The sequence below is a fragment of the Poecile atricapillus genome, chromosome 7 (assembly GCF_030490865.1).
Source record: "Poecile atricapillus isolate bPoeAtr1 chromosome 7, bPoeAtr1.hap1, whole genome shotgun sequence".
Lineage (NCBI taxonomy): Eukaryota > Metazoa > Chordata > Aves > Passeriformes > Paridae > Poecile > Poecile atricapillus.
In genome coordinates, this window is record NC_081255.1 from 28,002,872 (window position 1) to 28,029,513 (window position 26,642).

Sequence of the window (26,642 nt, forward strand, 5' to 3'; positions counted from 1 at the left end):
ATTTATAAGACACATTAAATGGACCGACATAAAGCAGCAACTCATGCTAGGCCAGCTCTTGTTTCCACAGGGACTAGATTTCTGTTAAATTAAAGTCAGCACATCTGAGAGATGTAAAATTCTTTATGTACCTAGAAGGTTCATGTACCCCACCAAAGTTTTAAAAACCCCAACAAGCTTCTTTTCAATGAGATGCTGAGTTAGTTCATCACAACAGTCACCAGTGCAGTGGAAACACTCTGTATTTACTGACTGCAGATTCCTGCAAATACACATGTGGCTTCATAAAAAACACCAAAAATACCCCAACCATACAAATAGAATTTATGGCCAAAAGACTTACCCAGAATGACTTGAAGAAGGAGGAGGCAGGTCAGGTGTTAGAACATAAAGACTATTATTTTTTGGCAAGTGTAGACTTTTTAAAACAGTCTGAGGGGAGAAAAATCATTATAAATACAAAACATCCACCAACTCTAAATTTTTTTTTAATTATAGGTATATTTACAATATCACCAAACATTTTGTTTCAAGATACACTTCCTGTTACTTCAAAACATCATTTTTGTAGGTGGGCCACATTATGCACAAACCAAACACAAACTGATTTGTCCTGATTTTATTTTGCAATGTTTTAGATTAAGAGTTCTTTGTGTGCCACCCAAGACATCTGACACTGTTTGAAACTAACAATTCTTGCATTGTAATCCCCACCCACAGATGCTCAGTTTGAAACTGAGTCCAGTTAACTGAAAACACAGTTGAAAACTTACACTATCATCTACATCTCCAGTCTTCCACCCTTTTAACAGCATTTTAGATGCAGGAATCTGAAGTTCATTTTCTAGAATATGTTTGATATCTCCTAGAGAGAAAAACAAAGGAAATATATAAAATATACACATTTACTGCTTTATTTCAAACAGCAATGAGTTGCACTTAAAAAAACAAGAACAAGAAAAAAATTACTATAAGTAGGATTTTTAGTCTAGTTACCCTTGTAACACTCCCTTCAAACAATAAAGGACAAATGAAGCTTAAAAAAATCAATCACAAAACATGAATGATTGGAAAATCACACAAGGATTGGATGATTTAGACATATATATCGGTAATTCTATGCTCCATATATCCTAGACACACACATTTGCACTGTGTGCTATCTGGAGCACCAGACTTTGCCAGCAACAAAGAGGGTGCATATTTTACATCATTATCATTAATGCAGACCTAAGGAACTGGAATGTTCATGCAACTGACTGCTCTGACAGCTTTTTCAATGTTTTGTACATTTTAATGCTCTTCTAGTTATTACAGTCATAAAATAATTCAGGCTGGAAGGGACCTCTGGAGTTCATGTGGCCCAAGCCCAATCCAAAGGTCTAATTAAACCAGTTTAGTCAATGACTTGTCCAGCTGATTCTTGAACATGTCAGGATGGAAGTCTGACAACTTTTCTGGCCAACCTGTTTCAGTAGTTCACCACCCTCACAATAAAAAAAAATTTTAAAAAAATCCTTTAGTTTAATGTGAATTTTTGATGTTGTGTCCATTGCCTCCCATTCTTTTACACCTCCAAGACAAGTCTGGCTCCACCTTCCCTGTGTCCTCCAGCAGGCAGCTGCAGACAGAGGTCAGGTCTGTACCTTTCCCTTTTCCTCCCCAGGCTGAACAAATCCTCTTCTCTGTGCCTGTCCTCCTGCTAGCCCAGAGCCCCAGACCAGATTCACTGCAGGATGTCAACATCTTTCTTCTAGTGGGCACCTGAAAACCCAACACACTGCTCCAGATGGAGTCTGGCAAGTGCTGAATAGAGGGAAATAATTATTTCCTGGGATCCACCAGCTACACTCTGGCCAACAAAGCCTGGGACACGGCACGTCTTCTTCACTGCAAGAGTTCATTGCTGAAGCACCCAAGATCCCTTTTATTAAATTGTTTTCTAGCCCATCAGCCTTCAGCCAGGCATCAGGTGGGGATAACATGGAGTTTTCCTATGCCAGATACAGGACTTCAACTTTATTTTCTTGGAACTTTGTTTTCTTGGAGGCTCCTGTCAGCCCAATTCTCCAGGCTGTCCAGGACCCACTAAACAGCAGCCCTGCTCTCCAGAATATCAGCCACTTTCTCTGAGCAGATTAAGATTTATTTTGATCTCTTTTTTTATCCAGGTTTTATCTTAACATTATGACTAGAAAAATACAACAACAGAGTACATCAAAGGCCTTACTAAAGCCACAGTGACATTCTCTCCCCTTGTCCACTGAGCCAGTCATCAAATTGTAAAAGGCAAATAATGCTGACTGATTAGGTACGATTTGCCTTTAGTAAATCCATGCTGGCTGTTCCAAATCCCCTCCTTTTCTTTCCCATGCTCAAAAAGTGCTTCCAGAAAGATTTACTCCATAATCTTCCCACAGACCAAGCTCAGCAGTCACCACTGAACAAAGGTTCACATTTGCCTCAGCCTTTCTTTTCACACTGATACACTTACAGAACCCTTCTAACCCCTCAGTGGTTTCACTTTCACCTGAGCTTTGGTCTTCCCAACTCAAAACCTGCACATCTCTGTGCTCCTGCTGGGACCCATCACTACTTTCCACCTCTGGGTAATTTGTTTTTGAATTTAGCTCAGTCAGAAATGCTTTTCTCTTCAGTTCTGGCCTTCTGCCATGCTTGCTCCTCTTGCACGTTGGAAGGAACTGCTCCAGTGCTTTGAAGAGGTTGTCCCTGAAGATCAACCAGCTCTCTTGGGCCCCTGTGCCCTCCTGGGCAGCCTCTCATGAGATCCTGCCAAGCAGATCCCCAAAAAAGAAAAAAATATTCTTTCCTCCAGTCACAGCTGAAGTTCTAAAATTTGCCTTGCTCACTTCTCCCAGGACTTTAAACACAAGGCTGCCCTCCATGTTTACATCCCAAGACACTGACAGAAGTTCTACACGAGCTGCCTTCTGCCCTACAGCTTTCAGGTAAAATTCAACTATTAAGAAGTTAATAAGAAAAGAAAAATCAAAGCAGTACAGCTGCAAAATTCTGATCTGATCAGATTCTGATGTTTAACTCCCACGGATGAAGCAGCACAAAGGAAAACATGGAACACCCATCGATAATTCCAAGCAGTCACCGCTAGGTGGCGGCAGCCAACACCAAATCCATTGCTGCAAAGACAGGCGAGGATCAAAAGTTTCAATTTCCACATTTCATCCCAGACAAAAGGCACGGAAAACTGCTTTCATCAACTGTTTCTTCACGTAGCTCCTTATTTGGATCTGTATAAGCTCTTCACTAAAAATAAGAAAGTGAAAATACTTTTTCTTCCTTAGCAGAAGTAAATTAACTCCCAGTTCAGGGAATGTAAAAAATAACATGCTCTACAACACTAGCAATAGCATACTTCTAACATACTGCTTCAAAATGCACCAATTTTAGGATAAAGACAATAAAACTGATAGAATTTATCTTATTTTGAATGAAAGAGTCAAATAAAAATTCAACTAAGAAGAATGCAATGATGTTCTTCATACCAGGAAGAATTCCTCTAATCTTGTCACTAATCCTGTGCAGAAAGAGATGCCATACAGATTCAAAGAGGAAATGCCAAGATCATCCGCTTATAAATAGCTTGCATCTACACTAATCCTACCCCAAATTACATTTTCATGCCTCAACTTAATCATTAATCTCCATTTTGTTTCTGAAGCAAGTTCATAAGAAAACTAGATTTCAAAATAAATATTTGATAGATGACTAACCTTTACAATGGATTAGTGAAATTTTGCTTTTTTTAAAGCTGCAAAGAGATTTGAAAATGGTTAGTAACTGTGGAGGCTGCATTTTCAGGGGGGATTTTTTTTTTTTTTTCTTTTTGAGTGGTTTTGTTCTGCTTTGCTTTAGGACTGAGATTTTCGGGGTTGAGAATCTTTTTAGTTTGTCTTTTTAACAGCTTCACGACAGCAGCTTTCATTTCATTTTCACAAATCCTTACCAACTGTGGAGCTGTCTTCAAGTACTACATCCACATTTCTGTCTCTGTACTCAACCCTGAAGTCAAGCATTCGAGGTTGTCTTTCCACTATTTGTCTAGATGGCACTACGTGGCGAAATGCTGAGGAGGAGGAAGGAGCTGAAGAAGCTGCAGCAGAGTGACTGGTGGGGCCATACGCTGGTCCATGCAAAGTCTCTACACCGTACTCACTGAAAGACAGGCAAATGAGATGATATAAACAGAACAGCTTGCTATGTCCTAACCAGAAGTTAGGAAAGCAAAATGACAGTATTATTCACTTACTACAGTCCAGCAGACACCTCTTGAATTATTGCTGTCATATCTCAAAATACTGCTTATTAAAAATTAACAAAATAACTTTGGTATTAGCAATTTTAACATTTCAGGGTACAGGAGTGCTATAGAAGACCAGCACTGGTGATGAACAAGCATTAAAAATCCACTATGCAATTAATACCAGAATTATCTTGAGAAGAAGGATTATTTCCTGTTCCAGGAGTGTTGTGACCATATAAAAATTGGCACCATGGCAACGACCAGCTTTCTACATCATTGGGCTAGTATCCAGTGGTAATGAGAGTAAGAAATACAGTTCAAAATTCTGCATGCAGATAGGTATTTTCCCACACCAAATTAGTGAAAAACAAGTCAGATTTGGAAATAGATATACATTCAAGATAAATAAATTAAGATAATGAAGTATGTGTTTAAGAAAAAAACACCTAGAAGTACAACAGTAATGCAATGCTGAATTCTAGCTTGCCTTCAAGTTCTAAATCCTGCAAGGTTATTGGAGATCCATATAAAGATGTCTCCATACCTGATTCAAGGATACCCACAGCACTACAGGTAAGAATAAACTGGAAAACCCTCACTACCCAGAAGCACTTCATCTTCCTCAGTGAGCCTCTGCACAGGAACCATGTAACTGGGATTGGAAACAAGTGTAACAAAACATGACATTTCACGAATATTATTTCAGGCAAAAAAAAAAAAAACCTGTGATGTATAGAAATCAAATTTGGAAGGCAGGAAACTTCATCAGGTAAGCCTGGGGTGTTGCCTTTTAGGTGTTCTTACCAGGAAGATGCTGGGCAGTTACAGGATCTCATGGTGGATTTCAGAAATGCTGTGACATAACTTATCTCATTTCCATTCTTTATCAGAACTTACTTGAAAAATTCATTCTGTTCTCAAAGATACCACGAGATTCTCAATGGAAATGCCTCACAGAGCAAGTCAAATCTGTCATCTAGAGGAGGTCTGAACTTTAAAAAGTGCAAATGTGGATGGCATGCATGTCACAGAAGTGCAACAGTACCCAGCTAATGCAAATCCCATCATTGTGCCTTTCACATTTGAAACAGAAAAACATGTTATGCTTGTAAAACAAGGAGCTCCTTCACTCCTCTCAGCATGCATGCTCAGAAGGATGAATGCCCAGCCACAAAGACCCACACTCTCAGACCTGTGGCTCAAAAGTCAAAGGCCCACGCCAGAGCTCTAAAGACTACAAGAAACAGTCTGATTTTCAGGATTTAAAAAAGCATAATACCAAGTGATATGTTATTGTCTTCAATCTGGTGGACAAGTATGAATTAAGTACAATTAACTAACAATTCACTTAGCAGACCCAAGAAGCAATGAATATCCTAATTCTTAGGACTGGATTACTAAACAAGCAACTGAAATATAAAACAAAGTGTACCTTTTTCTTTTCAATAAATTAACTTACTTCAAGTCCAGTTGTATTAATTCTATTTGATTCCACCACAAAAGGCATCCTACATACACAACTAGCAGCCTCTAATAGAACATAAAAAGCCTCACATCAGTAAAATAAGCCTTATCTGAATATCACTGGAAACCAGGTTTCTAAATCTTCTGAGCCTCCCTTTAAACCACTTCCACTGTGTGTGAATACAAAACGAGACAAAAACAAAGTAACAAACATACACATTTGAAACACATTAGACTGTCTAATAATTTCTAAAAATTAATAAATTACTGTGAAAGAAAAATGTAAGTGGGCACTGGACCACCTTGTGATTGAAGACAGGCATTAACTATTCTAACTATTCCCCAGCCTCTTTTACCCAATCAAACATTCTGGCCTGCTGACAGAAATGCTTTCAGCTCACAACTTATATGCAGAAAGAGTGCTCCACAAAACCAAGATTTGATCTCCCATGGACTAAACAGGCCTTACATAAATTTACATTTAGTAACTTTACTGAGCAAGTAGTTTTATCCTCAATCATAACCTGACTCTATTGAATGACAGCTTTAAGTATTAACAGAGATGTCAAACACCACTTTACCTATATTATGTATCTTTTTCCATCGTTAAAATTTTTTAAATAGTACATTAAGAATTTTTCTGAACAAAGTTTTAAACACTGTTTTACTGTCTCTCTCAGGTAGCTCAATTCCTGTTCTGCTGTTTTCAACTGCCTCATCAGCACTTAGAAGATCAAATTTCAGTGACTTCAAGATATCCAAGCATCAGTATGCAAGCCAAAATTTAATTCAGAAGCTGAAAGAAAATCAGTAAAACTACTTTTAGAAAGGAACAACCTTACTTTATCTATCACAGTTTCTGCTGCCTGTAACTCAATTTAAAAAAAAAAAAAAAAAGTACAAATGTTTTTGGCTAGAAATAGGGAAGCATGGAACATCAATACCTCTAAAAATACATAAGGAAAAAGAAATACTTAGCCAGAAGCATACCAATATCCAGTCTTTGTAAAGAGACAGCCCTGCAAAGAATGACCCAACCACCAGTGAATTCAACATAAAAGTTAACTATTTTGAATAGATGTTTGAGCTAGTCCTCTATTAGTATGGGAAAAACTGAATGTTAAATCAGCTTTGCCAGGAATAGAATTTGTGGATCCAGAAACAGCTTTAAAAGGAGAATTATGTCATCTTCTTAGGATTCAGGAAGGAAAAAAAAAGTAACTGTTACCCAGCCTTATTCTCTGCATGTATTACTCCAGTCCTCTGTGCTTACCTTTGTAGAATGCCATTTTCTTGTGGTATAACACCATTTATAGCTGCCTGAAAAGAGAAAAAAAATTTTGAGTCAAGCATGCAGAACAAAAATACATCAGAACTTTTATAATATGTTTTAAAGAGTGATCAACTTGTTTCAAAACATGCCCTAAAATGCTCTCTATTCAGTGAATATTCTTGGGTGAGCGATACTATCGTTATGGTATCTACATAAAACAAAATTGGTATCTTAGTGAAAAACAAACATGAGCTGAAGCTCAGACTCCTGTTTGGTTGTGATGGACTTCCCAGGTGGAATGCCTGGGAATAAACTGCATGGCCCACGCTGAGTCAGTCTAACACCTTGGTACTCACACACAGGGGACACATCGCTCCCAAGCACACGGAGCCAACTGTGCCCAGCCCAGAGAACCTCACAGCATATCCACAGAAAATCTGATCTTCCCCAGAAGCACCAGCCATGGCCAAGCCCATGCACCTGCCCAGCTGCACACAGCTGGAACATGGTACCAGTGCAAACAGCTGCTCCAGAGCAGCTCCATCACACCTACACCTCTCACACACACACAGAGCCTCCTCAGCCTGCCAGGGAATCACACAAGGGACCAGCACAAAAATTTAAACAATCCTCAGAGAGAAAAAGAATTTTTTTTTTAAAGCAGGTTTTATAAAGTTAAGTACCATTCCACGCTGCCCAAATCATCAGAAGGCTTAGCAGCAAGACTAAAGAGAGCTTGTAGCATCCCACTAGTCTCCATTTTCTCCTGTACCAGCAGCAACTCATCCATTTTCTATCCTCACAACTTCTAATATCCATCCTCATATGTCAGACATACCTGACCTGTTGGCCAGAGCCCTGGTGAATGAGTCCCCAGTGAAGAAGGGAACACTGATGTTCAGCAGTTCAGACATTCCCTGGTACTCCAGAAGGACAAAGTCATACCCTGTGACTTAACTACTGACAGTCATCAACACCATTTGTACAAACTGACATTAAAAAATGCAGCTTAAGTGCTTAAACACAAAAATAGATGTAATTAAGATTTAAAAGGTATGGTTTCTTTGTCTCTGAATATATAAACATGACTTTTTTACAATTTCCATTAATAGTTAAGGCTACATGAAGCCAGAAAGTTTTATTCCTGAACTCAGCTAAATTACTGTGATACTGCAATAAAATTTATCCTGCATTTAGAAACAAATATTGCATAAATAATAATTTAAAAAGCAGAGAAAGAAAAGGTCAGAGGTACCCATAAGCTACAGCAACAACCCATGAGGCTGTATCAAATTACAGTGAAAACAAAGTTCCCTACCAGATCAGTTTTTAAATCAGTTTATCCACTGTGCATGGCAATAATCAGTGGTTTCTTTCTAACAATGTGTCTCATTTATCATCATTGTGGTTTTTGCAGTCATACACTGCTCTTGATCGTGTTCATCTAATAAACCTCCAGGAAAGAGTAGGAGGTTTTGGTTTATTTGGGTTTTTCTGGATTGGTTTCTCCCACCCATACTCTTCAGCAACATACATTTAATTCCTGTCAATCAACAGATAAAGTTGGCTGAGAGACAAAATTATCCTTTATTTAGTATCTGTAAGATACAGAGAGCAAATACAGGTTTTGTACCACAGAACCTACATTAATAATGATCTGCTGGTGCGACAAAATTCTCTTTACTTGGGGAGAAGAAGCTGCTTCAGCTGTGAAGAAATATAGCAATGTGGCATTTTCACACTTCTGTCAAAGCTCTCTCTCAAAGGATTAAATCAGCTCAAACTTCTCCTGAGCCTAGTTAGAGGGTTAAATACGATAGAGGCTCCAAGCCATTTTCTTTAAAACTGAATAACTCACTTGTTCATATACTCCCAGTTTTGTAAACTTGATGACATTTAAGGGGCACAGGAGTAAGAAAAAACAGCAGAAGCATTATGTACTTTTTTGATGGAAAGACCTCTATTAACCACACTGTAAAACTAAAGAGTCCAGACACTGTTTGTTAAGCAAGATGGAAGACTAAAATAATGTAGACAGCAAATGGTAGCAGTGCACATGTACATACTGCATAAATATTAAATATCCATGTTCTAACAAGACAGCTATAAGTAGACCCTGCAAAGAAAAAAAGAAAAAGGAACAACCATCTGCCTTAGAATTTCATTGGGAGAAGGTTGTGACTATAAAAAAAAAAAAAATTAAAACAAGAACATGTTACTAAGGCAAGATCTGTTGCAGGCTGTTCTTCCCCAGTGTCAGCCCCCTTTGAGAGAGGCTCACATCTCTATGGTTATGCAAATGTTTCAGGATATTACATTTTTTTGTCTCTCCAAACAGGGATCTTTGATCACCAAAACCACCCTGTGTGGCTAATTCATAGTCATTAAAAATGTGCATTACCCTCAAAACAATTTTAATAACTAGTGCATTAAATCTATTTATGGATTATTAATATAAAGAAACCATGTCTGGATCAGAAAACTCCTTCAGCTCCCAATAACCTGCTGCTGAGAGCGATGCCAGGGAAGCAGCACTCTGTGCTTATACTGCTCTCACACTGCTTATCCACAAGTGTCCCTGCTGCATCCAGGGTGCCACAGCTTTCTAATGCTACCACTACCTAAAAATTCACCTTAAATGGAAAATTACAGGGGCTTCAGAACATTATTCCCAAAGCCAAGAGTCCTAGGTGTGTCTCAGTGCTATCCATACATGAATTCTGCTATAACACTGTCCCATGCTGAACCAGAATAATTTGTTTTGATGACAACATTCAAACAGCTACCAGGCCCACATTAAATTAGCTCATTAAATTATAAGCTGAATGTAGCTCTTCTTGATTTATACATTTTGTTTAGGGATATCAATCACATATCCAGGAATTGGAACAGCTTATTTAAAAATTCATTAAGTACTGCATAACCTGACCTAATTGGGCCTGTTTGGGGCCGGAGAGACATCCAGAAACAACTTCCAGTCTCAAGCACCTGTGACTCCATCATCCAACAGAACAGGTTACCTTGATAAACATATGTGAATCCTGTTTTTTTTTAAATGAAAAGGATGTCAAGAATATGATAGAACACTGGACTGACAAGTGCCCATTACAAAGGCTCAAAGCAACAATATTTTTTGGTGTGTTTTTTTTCAGCAGCACACTTCCAAGTTGCAGTATTGAAATACATTAAATCCAAGTTTTTTGTTTCCCAAAAACATAGGGAACAAAAAAACAATAGGGTTAATGAAAGGTTACCAAATCCATCAACACTTTGGGCAACATAAAAAATCTGTGGCATTCTGAAATTATTCAGGTACCTAAAGAACACTGTGAAACAGACTAAAATCCAGAACTTTTCCTCAAGGAAATACAAACTTAACTAGATCAGTCAGTTCTGACTAATTGCAACTATCTTTTATGAGTACAAAACAAGTGTTACGAAGAAAACCAAGAACCACCATTCTTTAATTATCTATTGAAACAACAATGTCAATGCCTTCCTTCAAAATACACAATTCTAGTGCTAACCATCTAAAAGCAGTGAAGCACATCTTAAGAGTGACTCTCATCCCAGGGCCCTATGAATAATGTGGGTTTTTAGAAAGCACAAATATTCAACCCACAAGTTGTAAATACACAGTGGTTTTCACAGAGTTTGAAGATGGATTGGATTTACCAATTCTATTATTTAAAAGCAGAAGTCTACATACACAGATTGAATATTCAAATGAGGCAAGGGGTTCCTTCCTCTTCTTAAACCACAGATGGGAGGTAGTTTTTAAATTTCCAGAATTGAAAAGGGATGTTTAGATGAATGAAGAGTTAAAGGCAGGCCCAGGTAAAAGAGCAGTTAAAGGCTTTTGAAGTGGGTGAGGAGGGAGCTCTTCCTCAGTGGCCACCTCTTATTCCTCCCCAACCTCCACATCACACAATGGTTTTGGCTGACAGATACAGAGCCCTTAAAATTTCCCCTTTGGAGACTCCACCCCAGTGAAGAGCAAGAGGTTTTACCAAGTACAACGCAAAATCAGCTCTTCAAAACAGGGCACTAGGAAACACATCCACAAGCAAAAGGAGAAAGCAAATTGGAGCAGCACAGTGCTGGAAGAACAATCCTTTCAGAGGAAGAGCCTGGAGAGATGTAAATAACGTGCACACCTGAGAGATGCACGAGTTTCACTGGGATAAATAACCAAACCAGTTTAACACAACCAGCACAAGCTGTTCCCAGAAAATCCCAAAAGCCTTATTTAGGTTTGACTGCATTCACCAAGTGAGACCCTTTGAGTCTACTTATCAAAGCCCTCACAGAGCTTTACATTTGTTTAGCTAAAAACTTGAGGAGGTTTACATTAAAAAACACAGTACAGAAATGAGACCTTGAGACAGGGTAATAGGAGCTGCCATGGTAGATGATCCAAAACCCAAAGATGTCCAACCAAATGGCATCAAATGCTTCAGAAAGTCACAGGGAATTATAATGGAGTAACTTGCTCCTGGGGCACTTTCTTCCAACCCCCTGATCTTCTGACACATTCAGATTCACAGTATTAGGAAATTTGTCATGTATTCAACTTAAGGCAATTGCTTCATAAAACACATATTTAATTATTTCTATGAAACTCAGTAAAAGCCTGTTTTGATGAGAGGATTTATTTATTATGACTTTCAAAAATCTATATTCTCCCCCAAATGCTAAAAACTCAGATTTTACTTTTGGTTTAACACATCTGGCAAGCTAAAAAAACAAGGTTCTGCACTTTGTGTCTTCACTGTTCATTCTGCATCTCCATCCTGTTATATTCTTAATATTTTCTTGATATGAAAACAATTTCTCTCAAATCACAAATGCAGAAAGTCTACTCCATGCTGCTTTCTACATCAGCAGAAGCAAAGACAAGAAGAGGTGTTAGCTGCTTCTAGGACAGTATTTAAAATTATAACCAAAAAAATGGGCATTTTGTTGTTTCATACTCAGAACAAAGAAAAACTCATTTTAATCTTTGACTCTTTGAGCATTTAATCTTACATTTATTTTTCTGATTATTTAAATGAAATATAATAGCAAAACTTACATATAAAACCTCACTACAGAGGGCGAGATGACACAGAAGACAAACATTGTGCTTTAAGTTCTGCAAAGACTCTAGCTGTTATATTTTGGAAATATTAGCCTGTATTCATCTGTGCTTGAGGATCACTCAAAATTTGGTTAATTTAAAAAAGTGTAATGAAATACACTAAAAAGCCCTCATTAAATAATCTATAATAATTTTTTTTAAATATTTCTTGTCTTTTGTATTTTATCTTTCCACAGCACAAAACAAGTCTTTTATAACACTCTGTTTACAATTGTCAGTCTATTGCAAGTAATTCTACTCCTAATTTGGGCTAAATGTGATATTCTCCCTTACATAAAATACTCCTAACTCTAATTTTCTTCTTTCACATTATAAACTTCTTATCCTAAAGGTTTAAAATCCACTTTTTATTTGATGTTCAAACAAAATAATGATGATAGAACTCCAAATGCTTCCTACAATGGAGAGAAAGAGTTTTTTTAAAAGAAAGGAAACAAAACCCAAAACTGAACAAATATTATCCAGAAAGAGAGAAAAAACAAATAATTAAATGATAAAGGAAAGCATTAGTGAGACAAAGCATCCATGAAAGGACTGAAAAAGTAAAAGTGAATTTCAAACTGCTTCCAAACCATAAATCTAAGTGACAAAGGAACACACTTTCACATGCAACAGTAAAGCAAAACAGGAGAAGTGCAAAGATTTATTACATCTTTTTGAGCACACAAATATTTCTTAAAATGAAACTAACTCACAAGGTTCTGCTACATGTATATATTTCAGTACTAACAATAAATGTTTTGAAATAATGCTCCTCTAATAACTTCCTTTTTTGAAAATACTCATTTGGGCTAATTTTCAACAGAACTGGCAATAATGCACTGGCAGGTGCAGACACATCCAAACATTTGCTCTGACCTGCTCATTCTGTGACTTTGGGAAACTGGATAAAAAGTAAGACCACACACAGACTTCTCTTGCAATCAGTTTACAACAATAAAAAGTAGAAAATTCCAGAATAAACAGCAGAAGTTTTAGTACAAAAACATCCTGTAAGTATTAGTCAAATACTGCAGCCAATGTGGATTAATACAACAAAGGTTTACTGAAACCAGCTGTATTAATCACCACCATTTCTTTCTGCCCCAAGACATCCAGACTGGATTCTGAGACTCCCAAGCAGAGGAACGTGGCTTCTGAACAGCTTTATGCAACTACCAAGTCTCACCTGTTACAAACAAGTCTGAGATGTGTATCCTAAACAAGAAATTCCATGAAACCTTCTGCAGAAAAACCAAGCACTCTAACCAGAAAGAGGCTTTTCACAAACAAGATCACCTTACTACACACACAGCTACTTTGAAACCATTACTTTCAGAGGTTACAAAAATTGACTGCTAGGAGTTTAAGTAATAAAAAATATTATTCCATTTAGATTTTTTAATTAATTCAGTAATATTTAAATAATAAAATTACTAATTGTGCCTCAGTAGTAAGAGAAGCAATCTCTACCTGTGTTATTTTTGGCAGGCTTTTCAAGGCAAAGGAATGAGTCAGCTTTTTCCTGTAGCTTATGTTATACTTGCTGGCATCTCCCCAGCTTTGCAAGTCTCAAAAGTATTTCCAAGTGCTAGACATGAAGTTACACCCACAAAGTTTATACAGAATGACAACATTTGTCCCCATCGTGGTTAAAATTTAACCAAAAACTGTAATTGAACTACAATGAAATGTCTTCTATGCATTCTGCTTTATTTCAGCTTGCTTTCTTTACAACAAATATACTTCATGAAAAGCTGCAAAACAATAGAATCGCTAATAAAGCAAAAAATTAACATTTCATCAAAAAATGCCACATGAATAGATTCACACAGATGATTCACTTCATCAGCAAAAGAGCACGCGTTGAAATATTTACAATTAGCACTCTAGATGTGGTTTCCCATTTCTCCCTACATCTTTGGTGGCTTCAGCAAATTTTTTCCTGTTACTCCTACAACATGCCTAAATGCACTAGGAAGCCTTTCAACAGTTAGATATACTTCTAAAATTCTGAGGAAAAAACCCCAAAACACTACATTTTGCACAGTTCCTTTCTTTTATATTGTCACTGCCTAATTCCCCAAACAAAGTGCAATGGAAATAAAAAATTCATAACTGAATGTACTTTCCTGGCATAGTGAAAGTAAAGAACAAGTACAGATTTCTAAGAAGCTTAAGGATCAGCAGTACCTGAGCTGACTCTAGTTGAGCAGGAATAAAGGAAAACAATCTCCTCTCAACAAGCCACTCAAAACTCATTCACATAGAAAACCCCTGAGCTATCTGCTACTTTGACACACATACAAGTACTTTGGTCTTACTCATTAATGTCACAACTTTGACATTAATGCTGCTTCACATTCTAAAATAAAGGAATGCTTATGCTTAATACCAAAACATCTTTTATTACTCCTTAAAACATTAATAGAGAGAAAGCAGAAGAGTCAGATAAAGTCTATGTTTTGATATGAATATTGGAAAATATCTATTCTGAACTCCCACAGTTTTACCCCTCTCCTCATTATTTTATGTAAATTTGAGTGGCAACACTAAAATGCAAAGTTTAGGGATAAGCTACCTCATGACAATATATTTTTTGTTCGGTCTTAAAAAAAAAAAAAAAGTGTTTTGGTTTTTTTTTTAATCATTCATTGTAACAACATACTAGCTCTTAGAAAGTACTACCAGGGAAGAAATTTCAGGACACAAAAAGCCATAGTAGGATCGCTAAAAGCTTAAGGTCCCTTCACTAAAAAGCTGTAATAACATGAAATATCAACAGTGTTCCAATGAACTCAACTGTAGTCAGCCAATTACCTAATCACTGTTCTATAATAAAGAAATAATTAATCAAGATTTAGCTTAGAAGTTTGGAAAGCAGAAAACCCCAAGATGAAGTATGTAACCTGCAAGTTGTCTCAGTATTTCTCCAAGAGCCTGTGCTGTACTGCTGGAGGGAGAGCAACCCAGGGCTTCCAAGACAGGCTAAGGAGAGTTCATTAAAATAAAACTAGAAATTGTTCAGATATTCAACAGTATTGTAAGTAAATCCATTTTTAAGACACTCTGCTTTGAAAGTCTCATGGCTCTAGATGGCTCCTAGCATTTGTGGTAAAATTTTTCACAAGTAAGGTTCACTTGCAAAATAGCCACAGCACTGGCACAGATGCTGGTTCTTAAATAATTTACTTAGTTTTTCTCCTACTCACACAGTCCCAGCGTGACTCAGTGACAGACTAAACACCTTTCAAACCCATGTTTATAAGATGTGTGCAACCAAGTTCAACTAGTCACAAGGTAATAAAATACAGATACCTCATACTAGCCAATTCACTATTAGCATATTCTAAAAACTTGTTTGGAAATTTGAATGTCTCAGGACAAATGAATGCTAAGCAATCTTTGTAGAAACTACCAATACAGAGGTAGAACATCTAAAAAAAGTATTTGTCAAAACTAAGGTAGGTGGGTGATGCATCCCTAGAGCTCCAGCAGTACTATCAGGCAGTACTGGGATCTCAGGTGCTGCTTTTTGCTTATCCTCAGAACACAAAATTCTCTGCTAAAAGAAACAGGAATCTTTTACCATGAACAGAAATCTAAATTTATTAGTCTTGTTGCTTGTTTGATCACTATACAAGAAAAACTTGAGGTTATTTCTTAAGTAACTAAAATTACTTAAGTAACTGAAAACCTAAATTATTTAAGTAACTAATTTCCATCTGTTATTTGAAAAGAAGAGACAGAATTTACATTTTACTTTACAAAGTTGCCAGCAAAGCTTCCCCTAAAAATCTTCTACACTCTTTTTCTGGTCAGAAAGTGAACTAAAATTTCATATACATCATCACAGCAACAAAATACAGCCATAGAACACATAATCACAACCCCTTTGTTACCCTCACATGAATAAAGCAGGATTTTAGGGGTTGTTTTGGGTTTTTTTTAAATGGATGAATGTGCATGCAACTATATGGAAAGCCATACCATGACTACAACTGCCTATAGATCTACACATTTTGTATAATCTTCCATGAAAAAAATACATTAAAAGGAAATGTTTTTTACCAAAGATTAAGGCATTTGAAAGTAAGTAAAAACAATGAATTTAATACTGTTTTTAAGAATCAGCAAGTCTTCTGTGCTACCATCCAGCTCCTTAAAATACACAGCATGCATCTGAGCTTACTCAAAGACATAGAAATGTCACTTTGAAAGCTGCAAAAAGCTGGAAATACAGAGAATGAAAAATACAACAATTTTTGCAAGCAGGGATCCCTAATTTAACAGAAAATACGTTAAAGACTTCCAAAGGGGATTTCTGTAGTCCTTGTACATTCACATATAATTCACATACAATTGTCTCCTACTAGGAGAGATTAGTGCTGCAGCTGAACACACAAAAAACCTGCAACTCCTGAATTTCCTGGAGAACAGGCACCGTGCCCATGGGATGCCTGCACCAGTGGGATGCCCATCCACCAACACTCCTTGGGATTATCTAATTCAGGGCTTCCTTCCCTCTGCTGGCAGCAGGGTTGTGGATGCTGGACAGGCTCCTCACTGTAGTAACAGTGAGTATAAACCTGCTGAGCTGACCAGAATATGTTCCACAGGACACCAAGATCCGCAAGAGACTGTCTTTCTAAAACAAAACTTTAAATGTTCCTAAAAAAAAAAAAAAAAAGAAGAAAAAAGGGGGATACAAACCTCTGCTTCCAGTAGGCAGATGTGACTGTTCATCTGACAACAGGAGAATGTTATTAATACACAGACAAGCCCATGTTCCTAACAGTGAAAATCCCTCAGATCTCATCCTAATGAGAGGAACATACCCTGAACTTCTTACTGGTCCCACCGTGAGTGCTGTCAAATATGTGCCATATTCAGTATGCAATTCTAAAGTAAAGAAAATAGCAGGTCAGCAGTACAAAATAAAAGGGCCAGTGTGATAAACACCATCACCATAAAGTGCAGCCCTGGTTCCCAGCCACTGAAACACAGCCTGCTTGCAATGCAACAGGAGAGCTGCTGAGCACATGACATCAACACACACTGAACACTGCCCCACATTTAAGGAAAAGAAAGGGCCCTGTGCCAAACTCAAATTAATCACCTAGTTTCTAGAGGCAGACTAATTCAAATCAATCAAAATAACATACAGAGAGAGACCACATCAAAGCTGTAGCAGAGCAAACCAGAGAGAAAGAAAGACAAAAGACAGTGTATCAGTCTTACCAGCCACTACTGAAAGTTGCTACACATTATAACAAAAGGATTGATACTGCTTAGAGCACAGTAAGAGATATAAATAACAGATTGTTGATAACTGTCAAGAGCCCATTTTTTGCCATTCCCACCTAAATGGGGACCTCCAAGAGAAATAAAATATTGCCAAGTACTACCCGATTTTTCTCAGCTCAATTTTTTTGTCAGTTCAGTTATTTTTTTCCAAAAGACATTACACAGATGTAAATACACATATACAAAATTGGTACCTATAGTAAAAAAAAAAATATATATCCTGTCTGACAAGTACTATTTTCCAAGAAGTTTACAAGCAAGATGCAAAAAAACCTCCATCTGTCTCAGTTATCCATTTAAAATTAAAAGTTCTAGTTGATAGTTGAAGTTTTATAAAAACAGATGCTCAAAATATACAATTTCTCCTTTCATGGTAGAGAATCACTTCTTGTCAGGTGGTTCCTGGAACCTGAGTATGACAGGAACTGCAAGTTATCCCATCTCCAGGTGCACTAAAATGCTAGTTTTACTGAAGTTATACTGTGCTTTGATCCTCTACCAGAATATAAAATAATCAAGCCAAGTATAGCAGGAAGGCAAAAAGGTAATTTTGAAAATAAATGGAGGGATATATATATATATAAAATCATTATACACACATTCACAAGTAAATTGAATATTGGACAATAAATGCTCCTCTCCCCCTGTAATTTTGATGAAATTTATTTTCTTCTTAAAGCAATGCTAAAAAGTACCTATATTACAATGTCTCTTAGAAAAGACATTAATTAAAAACAATTTTAAACCAGGGAACAGGAGTAACAACAGAAATGGCCATCCTGGAAAAAGCAGAAAGTTAAGTGTGGTGAATCCTGCTTTTCATTCAAAAAACCTGTTCTGATTACCAGTGCAGAATATAAAGTCATGCTGCATATGAAGGACTTGAAGTTTTCATTAAACCTGTGAAAGGAGTGCAGACCATTTCACTTACTTTCATGCACAGACTCAAGCACTGGATTTCAAGAGAGCAAAGATCTCTCACTGTGTAATAACTTCACATATACAAAGGTCCACACTGCATAAGGTCAAGTCACTAATGGGTGATTTTCCTTTAAATATGTACCATCATCAGAAACATTTCAACAGACACAGAGTTGGGATTTTCCAGACTTTTATTTCACTGTTTTTACACAAAGTTTTAAGATATATTTATCTGTCATTCTTACCTTCACATGCCAAAAGAAAAGGTCAGAGTCTAAATGGGCAAGCTATGAAACCATTCAACTTTACAACAGACAGAAATTCCTAACTTCTGCTTCCTCAGATGGTAAAAATTACTGTAAATTAACAGGGCTGAAAGAAATGACACTCAGGAAATAACATATCAGCAACCCTGGGAGGCTTGAGAGCTGGATCCATTTATAGCAGAATGCCTGAAGAGATCATTATATTATCTATGTTGATCTTCTGTATCTCACAGAACATCTGAAACATTTTGTCGCCCAGCCTATAATAAGCCCTGTAATTAGGCTACAGTGTTCTAACACAGAAAAACCCTAAGCTGCTCTATATGCAGCAGACCACCACAAAGGCCAAGTCATATGCAGCAGAGAGGAACTAATTATTGGCAAAATTAGGCTTCATGATCCCACCAAGCAATTTTTACACTGTTGCTGCAGATGAATTCCTCTGCAGCACTCTTGTGACCAATTTTATTTTGAGCACTTGAACAAAGCCAAGCAACCAAACATTTATGAAAGACAGCTTCCCATACTGCTTCAAGCAGCTACTGCAAAGCATATACAACTGCTTTGAACACTATAAAACATACACAACTCTGAGACATTTAAATCTAGTTTATTTAGTACCAAGCTCAAGATAAATTAAAGGTACTTTATATTGTATTAGAGTATCCCATATAGAGAATTAGAGAAGGAAGACTTCTAATTGGGGTAAGTAATCTTTTAAAGTAATCTTTTAAAGCTCAAAAATAGGAAGCTGATGTTTCAGATCTAAACTGAAAAGAAAAAGGAATTCTGTTTAACTCTTAACAAAAAACAAAAGTGACTATTAGAAAAACTAAACCAAGAAAAGAGAGCCTTACACTTAATCCAGGTTTAGCTTCATTTAAAGGTAAAACCAAATGTCCAAAAGATACAGAACATAATAACAGCAATAGGAAAGACACTGGTGACATTTTAACCCCCAATACTAAATTCTATCAAGACCAGGGGAAAAAAAAAGCAGGGCCAAAGTAAGCAGCAGGAATATTTCTTCAGTGCAAACACACAAAGTAATCCTTAGGAAAGCTTTCACAGAACACACAGTACTTGCAGCACAATGTAAGGAACTTGTTTTGTGAACTTAATAACCTCTGCTGTCTCTGTGCATTCTGATGTACTTCTCTGTAAACCCATGTCAGTACCTACTTCCCTGTTTCTGTTTGGGGTCCTTCTGCTTTCCAGCTCACCAGGGCTCCTTCTTTTGGTTGTTTTGGCTGAAGTCCCAGAGAAATAACAACGCCCTTGGGCTGAGTGTCAGAGAGTTCGAGAAGCAACAGGTGCCCAAGGGAATCTTCAGCCTGGGTCTTTAGACAGCCTCTGATAATGCACGACTTTTTCTCCCAAACAGGAACATGGAATTGAGATACAGACAGGCTGAGTGAAAAGCAGGAGTAAACAATCTCTTTGAGACAAGAACTTACTTAATTCATGTTTTTGGTTTTTCCCCCTTTTGCTGCAGGAGTGCCCCTGAACTTTGTTTGATGACATCCTAATGGGATTTGCTTAGCTTTCCACTTACTAGCCTGGGTGCCTCACAGAAGATTTCCTCATCAAACACTGACTTCTGATTTCACTTCCAACATCATAGAAGTAAAAGAATCAACTTTTAAAAGCTTCTGAATCACAATGCACAAAACAAAGAGAAATTAGAGAAAATAGAAATTGTGTTCTTCCCATTTACCTAACACTGGGGGCCAAAGAATGGCAGAGGAACCCTCACCAAAACCATCATTACTTCTTCTACTGTCTTCATGAACTATGAACCAAGTTCCTCAAGTTTGGTTTTCCTCAGAAATAAAAAAAAAAGTTTTGCCCTGAGTTGAATGACGTATTTAGTGGCAAACTAGAAAATTTCTTTAATTTTTTATCTCAGCTAAAAAAACCCCAAGACTTTTTGGTCTTGAATCTAAGGTATAAAAAAACCCAACACAAACAAACAAAAACCCAGCACACATGGATCATGCACTTTTAATTCCAAAACAAGAAATGCTGTATTTCTCATAAGTCATGAGTCTTTCCTCAAGATCTTTTGAAATGCTAAAAACCCTTGCCTAACAGAGATATTTGATTCTCTCTCACCCCAGGAACTCCTTTTCTTCAATCTTCTCTTCCTTCATTCTTCTATTTCTACCTCCTTGTTAGATTAGCAGGATTTGGCTTTCACTCCCATTCCCTTTTTTACAAGAAGGCTGTTTTTAATAAAAATGAGCCGGTGTCCTATTAATGACAGACCCTTAGGGCATCTCCTTCACTTACAGTCTCAATATTATTTTTTTTCTTCTACAACTTACCATTTCCCTTTCATAGACATTCCTCTCATTCATCTTCTGCCTAGTTTCAAAAACTATGTACCTTCCTCAAGTACCTCTTGCATTCCTAATTTTCCACCCTTTCTTACTTTCCCCCTATGCTTCTTTTAAGCTTGTCCATTTGGGTTATTACTTCTTTTCTCTCTGCATTCTAGTTCTGGATCATCTAGTAATCACTAAAAAAATTAAGTATTTAAAAGTATTCTCATAGCTTTAGAAATTTCACTTTGTTTTCTGCTCATTCTGGAATCTCGGAAGACTTATTTGTTCTGATCATTTTTCATGGCAGTTCCCTCATTCAACCCAACCTGTTGAGCATCTATTGCAATGCACACAATTTACAAATCCCCCAAAAACACATCCATGGATCTAATGGACTGTACTGGGGACTTCACAACCTGAACAGAATACATAAGGCTACTCCTTGCCTTCCAATAAACAACTGGATTTTCAAAAGAGCTCATGCCACGTCACTACAAACTACTATGACAAAAGATGTTTAAACTCCATCACTCAACACACATCAGCATTTTTCTGTTTGAAGCCACTGATGACAGACACTCCCTTTTGCTCACTGGCGTCTGACTCTTGCTTATACCTTGACATGTTGCAAAATAAAGATTCTGCGTTCATTTTAACACGTAGTTTCAAGTGTTGGCAGTTTGTACTGGTTTCTTTACAACAGGTTACAGTTGAAACTATATCCTTTTTGGAAAAATGCCAGTTTTGGAAATCTCATTTCTTTTTTTTTAAAAAAACTTTCTGATATTTTTGACTGGTCCAAAGGTCATTCATTTGGAAAACAAAATTAAAAAAATAAAAAATAAAATTTAAAAAAAAAGCACAAATTAATTGTTTTACAGTTTAAAGGAAGATCACTTGCTTTTTACTTAAGTTTGTTGTAGTTTACACTTCTAAACCTTAAGAAATTACATTAATAGTTTTTTATTCACTACTCCTACAAAGAGTCTTAAAAAACCTAAGACTATTTTGCTTGGTTTTATTGGTTTCCTCCTATTTGTCTGCACATTGAACCTTGTTGCAAAATCAATGAGAGGTTTTTTCGAGATGAGTGATTGTTGGGTTTTTCCTTTGTACTTAATGGTGTCTGGATAGCAACAAATCTAAATAAAGGTATGGCTTTAATCATCTGACTCAATTCTGCACAACCACCAACAAGAGGAGAGCAACAACCCTCATTTTAAATTAAAAGCACATTAAAATTTGAAAGAGTTGTTTTACCTTCTGTTTCTTCCACAGGAACCTAAATCCTCAAGAACCCATGTGTGTATACACAGATCTTCTAAAAATGCTATCCTTCATAATACTTCTTACAAAATGAAGCCAAAAGGAAACTAAACACAATATGAAATATGGCTTCAGAGGACAAGAAAGAGATGAAAAAAACCTGAAGATAATCAGGGCAGAGCAGGGTTTGTACAACTTGGCTGACTTGGAGATGAGGCTTTAACAGACCAGAAACAGTCTGCACATAACAACCTGTTTGTCCCAGCCATGAGACACCCCCAAATTTGAAATAAAGCTACCAGCTGTCTCAGCAAGACGCCAGGTCACTGTTACGTTGGGCTGATCTATGAAGTCATTTTCTTAGAATACTTACCACTAAATCCCAGTTATTTTGTTCAAGCAACGTTATAGCTTCATCAATATTTTCAATACCAGTACATGCCTAAAAATAAAAAGAAGAGGTAAACAGAATTAAAAGCATTGATTAAAATCAGGGTATTAATACTTATAATTCAATTAATTTCAGTAGGATGACAGAAAAGGTATAGGTTTTCCCTTTCTGTTACAAAAGGGTAATCCAGAAACCAGACGTTAAGTTTTAAACATAAAGCATTTAGACATAATTCCCTTTTCCACCAGAGGACTCTTGTGTAACCTTGAGCAAATCACCTAGGGAAGCAAGACCAAGTAGTTATTTGTAAAATTAGGACAATAGTGCTGTCCCCATAAAAGTGTTTTGAGAATTCTACCTTCAAAACTATGAAGCACTCATAATACTCTTTAAAAGGGAGCAAAACAAACCTTGAAGTTCTAGCCCTGTACTCTGGCTTTACCTAGTTCAAGAAATCTAACACAATAGCATTTCTGAGGTAGTGTTAACCCTCATAAAACCGCATTTTGAACTGCTCTTAATTCCAAACACAAGAGCACCTCTACTCAGTAAAAACTGAGATGCAGCAACCTGCTGCTTTTCTTGATACCCAGACCTTTCCAACTATTCAACTTCATCAGGCAGAGCACTGCTATTCATTCTGCCACATATTTGCTACCATTCACATTGAAGCATATCAGATAAATTCTACCAGAAGAGAAAAAAGGAAACAGTTAAGTTTCTCCCTGGAATTTATCTTTCATCCTAACCAAAGCTATGCTCTGTACTCAAACACACAAGAGGAGTTCAGACTTTTACAAGATCTGAAACATGATCGTGTTCCTCCTGCTCTACCACACAGTTATATAAAAGTGTGGTATATAAAACTGCATTAAAAAAAAATAAAAAACCCAAACCTTTTAACAGTAATAATACAGAGCTAGATAGCAACAGCAAACAGATCAGTCTTCCTGATTCCCTTTATGTCATAAGAGAACAAGGAGGCTAAGCAGACACTTTTTCCCTTCCAAGACATAAAAAGCCATCAGGTCACGTATTTCCTATGTTCTGACTTTTCTCCCAGTTTATAACCATGAAAACATAAAAAGAAGAAATCACAGAGAAATTCAAGGCAAATTCTCTCCTCCTAAATTCAACCCTGAAAAATTCCACACTTACAAAGCACTACATGCAGCATGTCAACACAAAATGGAGCAGTCTGAGGGACCACAAGATGAAATTATGGAGAATTTTGCCTGCAGAGGGAAGGCAGCAGTTTCTACTGCTACACAGTGCTCTCATGACCACACTGATCCTCTCAAGCAACAAGACAAAATTTCTCCCACTTCAGAGCATGCTGTGTTAATGCTGAATTTCACCCACTTCACATTGGGAGTGCTAAAAAAATACCACTTTGCTCTTCAGATGCATCATTTTTCCTTCTTTTCCATTACTTCTTGCAGTTATTTCTGAAGTTAAAAATGGGACAACACTTCAACAAAATCCCCAGCAAATGCTTATACATTTACATATACTTATGCCAGGTAGGTTTGAAGAGTACAGGGCTTGAGTTTGTCATTTCTGAAATCACAGGATGGTTCATACTACCATCAACCTGCCACTGGAACTGAGGTCAACAGATCTGCTGCAAAAATCCTGCTTTGAGAGAAAGCTCTGCAGAAGTGACAGTCTGAGATTCTGTTCACATTCAAGTGAAATACACTTAATCTGGGCATTACAGAAATAGTTACTATTTCTCATTTGTCAGCCCTGCAAAATCTGCATGATCTTTTCAAGAACTACCTTGTGTTCCACCCTACAGTAAGAACTTGACCAACAATGTGTTGTTTGCACCCCTGGGCTGTGCAGGTGAAGTTGAGGAGATGGTACCTACAATTCAGGATTTAACACTGGTTTTAGTCATCTCCTCTTTTTATCATTACTGCAGCTCTGCTGACTTGCCACTTGTCCTGTCCTAGCCCATACTAACTGCAGATCAATTCAGTTCACTTTGGCATACTCTCATTTTGAGATAAACTGAACAAAAGTAGCTTATCCTTCCGCCAGAGCACACAGTGGAAGGAGTTAACTCATCACAGTGAGGGCAGAGTAATTAAACAACTAATTCACCTGTGTGTCTGCATCCTTCCTGAATTATCTTTCTGGTGATTTACAATGTAAAACAGAAGCCTGCTCTTGGTCACTTAGCAATGTAGAGTCACTGCATAACAAGAACAGGTGTAAATACCAGCTGAAAATAAAAATCATCAGCATTCAGAATAGCCAAGACACCCTGTTTTGGTTAAAATATTTGCACCATTTTTACAGTCCTTTTTAATATTTTGTTTTGAGGATTTCTTAAACTAAGATTTCCCTTTCCAGATGGACCATTTTTGCTAATTGTCAATAAAGCAGAAAACAAACATTTCAGAATTGCAACAGGGAAAAGTGAGTGCTACTTATCAGTGTAACTATAAAGCAGACACTCCCAGATCTTCCTCAACACAATGTTGATGTCAGAGTTGCAGCAAATTAAGATTATTTAGAATCTTATTACATTTCACAATTTCAACATTCAAACACTACATACTACAACACACAAATCCTTGTATCAAGTCAGAAGCCATCAGTGAGACCAAAAACCCCCAGCAACCAAAAATTAAAGCTGCTTCCTCGTACCTGCATCATGTCATGCAAGCTAAATTACAGAAAATCATCTGCTTTGCATGTCTTTGATTTTCCCTACGAAATTAAGCACACAAGACAGGCAGTCCCTCACTGGCAAGCATGACGTGACGTCAAGGGCTCTGTAGTGACAGATGAGTCCCAGAACAACCTGGTCTGCTCCTGCCTTTGTTTTCTTTAGGGAAACACACATAGGAAACCAGCAGGTTCTGTGAGCAACAGAATTAGCAAAGTCTGGTTCCTCATGGGTTTGTGTCTCATCCCTAATTGCAAGGGCTGATTTAAGCTTTTCCTGTGGCTGGAATATTTATAAGAGCTTTTTTTAATGGACTACTTCCCATATTACCTGGCTATATTTTCATTACATTTGGAATAGTTTCATTGGTACATGCCCAAGGGACACCTGGCACCTTAGACTTCTATGCCTCACTTATCTAGAAAGGCAGACTAGAATTCGCAGGGTTTAATTATTTACAGTACATAAAGATTTTCTTCCTCGTGTTTATTCCTTTTATTCTACCCAAGCAAGAGAGAAACAAACAAAAATTTAATAGGAGAAAGTTAAATTTGTTCAGAAACAGAAGTGAAAAAAAAAATTTCAAAATGTAGCATAGCAGATGAGCTCTAAAGATGCAAAAATACATCTTTGTTACTGAGGAAGTAAAGTGAAGGGCTGAGGAGACTTTTTTTATTATTCACAGATTTTTATTCAGCTTTATTTTCATGAGACACCTGCTTAACAGAAGGCATTAAATATTTTAAAAGAAAATTCCTACCTGAATACTACTAAATCTTGTTTCAGTGAACAACCAGCACATCCTCTAAGTCATCAAAAGATGAAAGAAACAAACCACCATAGAAGAGGTAAAACCTTGAAGGCTCACTGATTTGTGAGCCTTTACACATCAGAAAGGAACCAAAGAATTTTTTTTTTGGAAGACAAAGGAAAAGAAAAGGTAGAACAAGTTCCTCCTCCTCTCTGCATTTCCTGTAAATCTAGGGTATCATTTTCAGCCTTCACAGCAACTCCAGAGACTCTGCAGCCACTTCTATGCTTTTCCAGACCACACAAGAGGAAAACGAACGTGAAGATGAGAAAACTATTGTGTGCTGAATACATAATCAGATTCTGAAGGTAAAGTTACTGAATGTTAGAACAACTTTCTTAGCATTCTGTTTTTTCAGGGTTGTAAGTGTTTCCACCAGGCAGACTGAATTTTCCACATAATAAAATTTCAGAGTGTTCTCCAAATTTTTTTTCCAGGTAGCTTCATATCCCCCCAGTGATGGAGATCTTACCCTTGGAATGTTTCACACGGAACCATTAGGGGTCCTATCCTTGCACAGTAACATTAACCTTAA

The 26,642-nt window shown here is 37.1% G+C and overlaps 1 protein-coding gene across 1 annotated transcript in view; it reads right to left on the reverse strand.

The window, feature by feature from the left end:
- Positions 1 to 26,642, reverse strand: part of FAF1 (Fas associated factor 1) — a 152,625-nt gene that overhangs the window by 113,395 nt on the left and 12,588 nt on the right. Inside the window, exons 2-6 of the mRNA XM_058843358.1 lie at positions 22,599 to 22,667; positions 7,020 to 7,066; positions 3,986 to 4,194; positions 774 to 865; positions 344 to 432 (exon numbers count right to left, since the gene is read on the reverse strand). Coding sequence (XP_058699341.1) covers positions 344 to 432; positions 774 to 865; positions 3,986 to 4,194; positions 7,020 to 7,066; positions 22,599 to 22,667 — 506 coding nt within the window. The remainder of the gene's footprint in view (positions 1 to 343; positions 433 to 773; positions 866 to 3,985; positions 4,195 to 7,019; positions 7,067 to 22,598; positions 22,668 to 26,642) is intronic.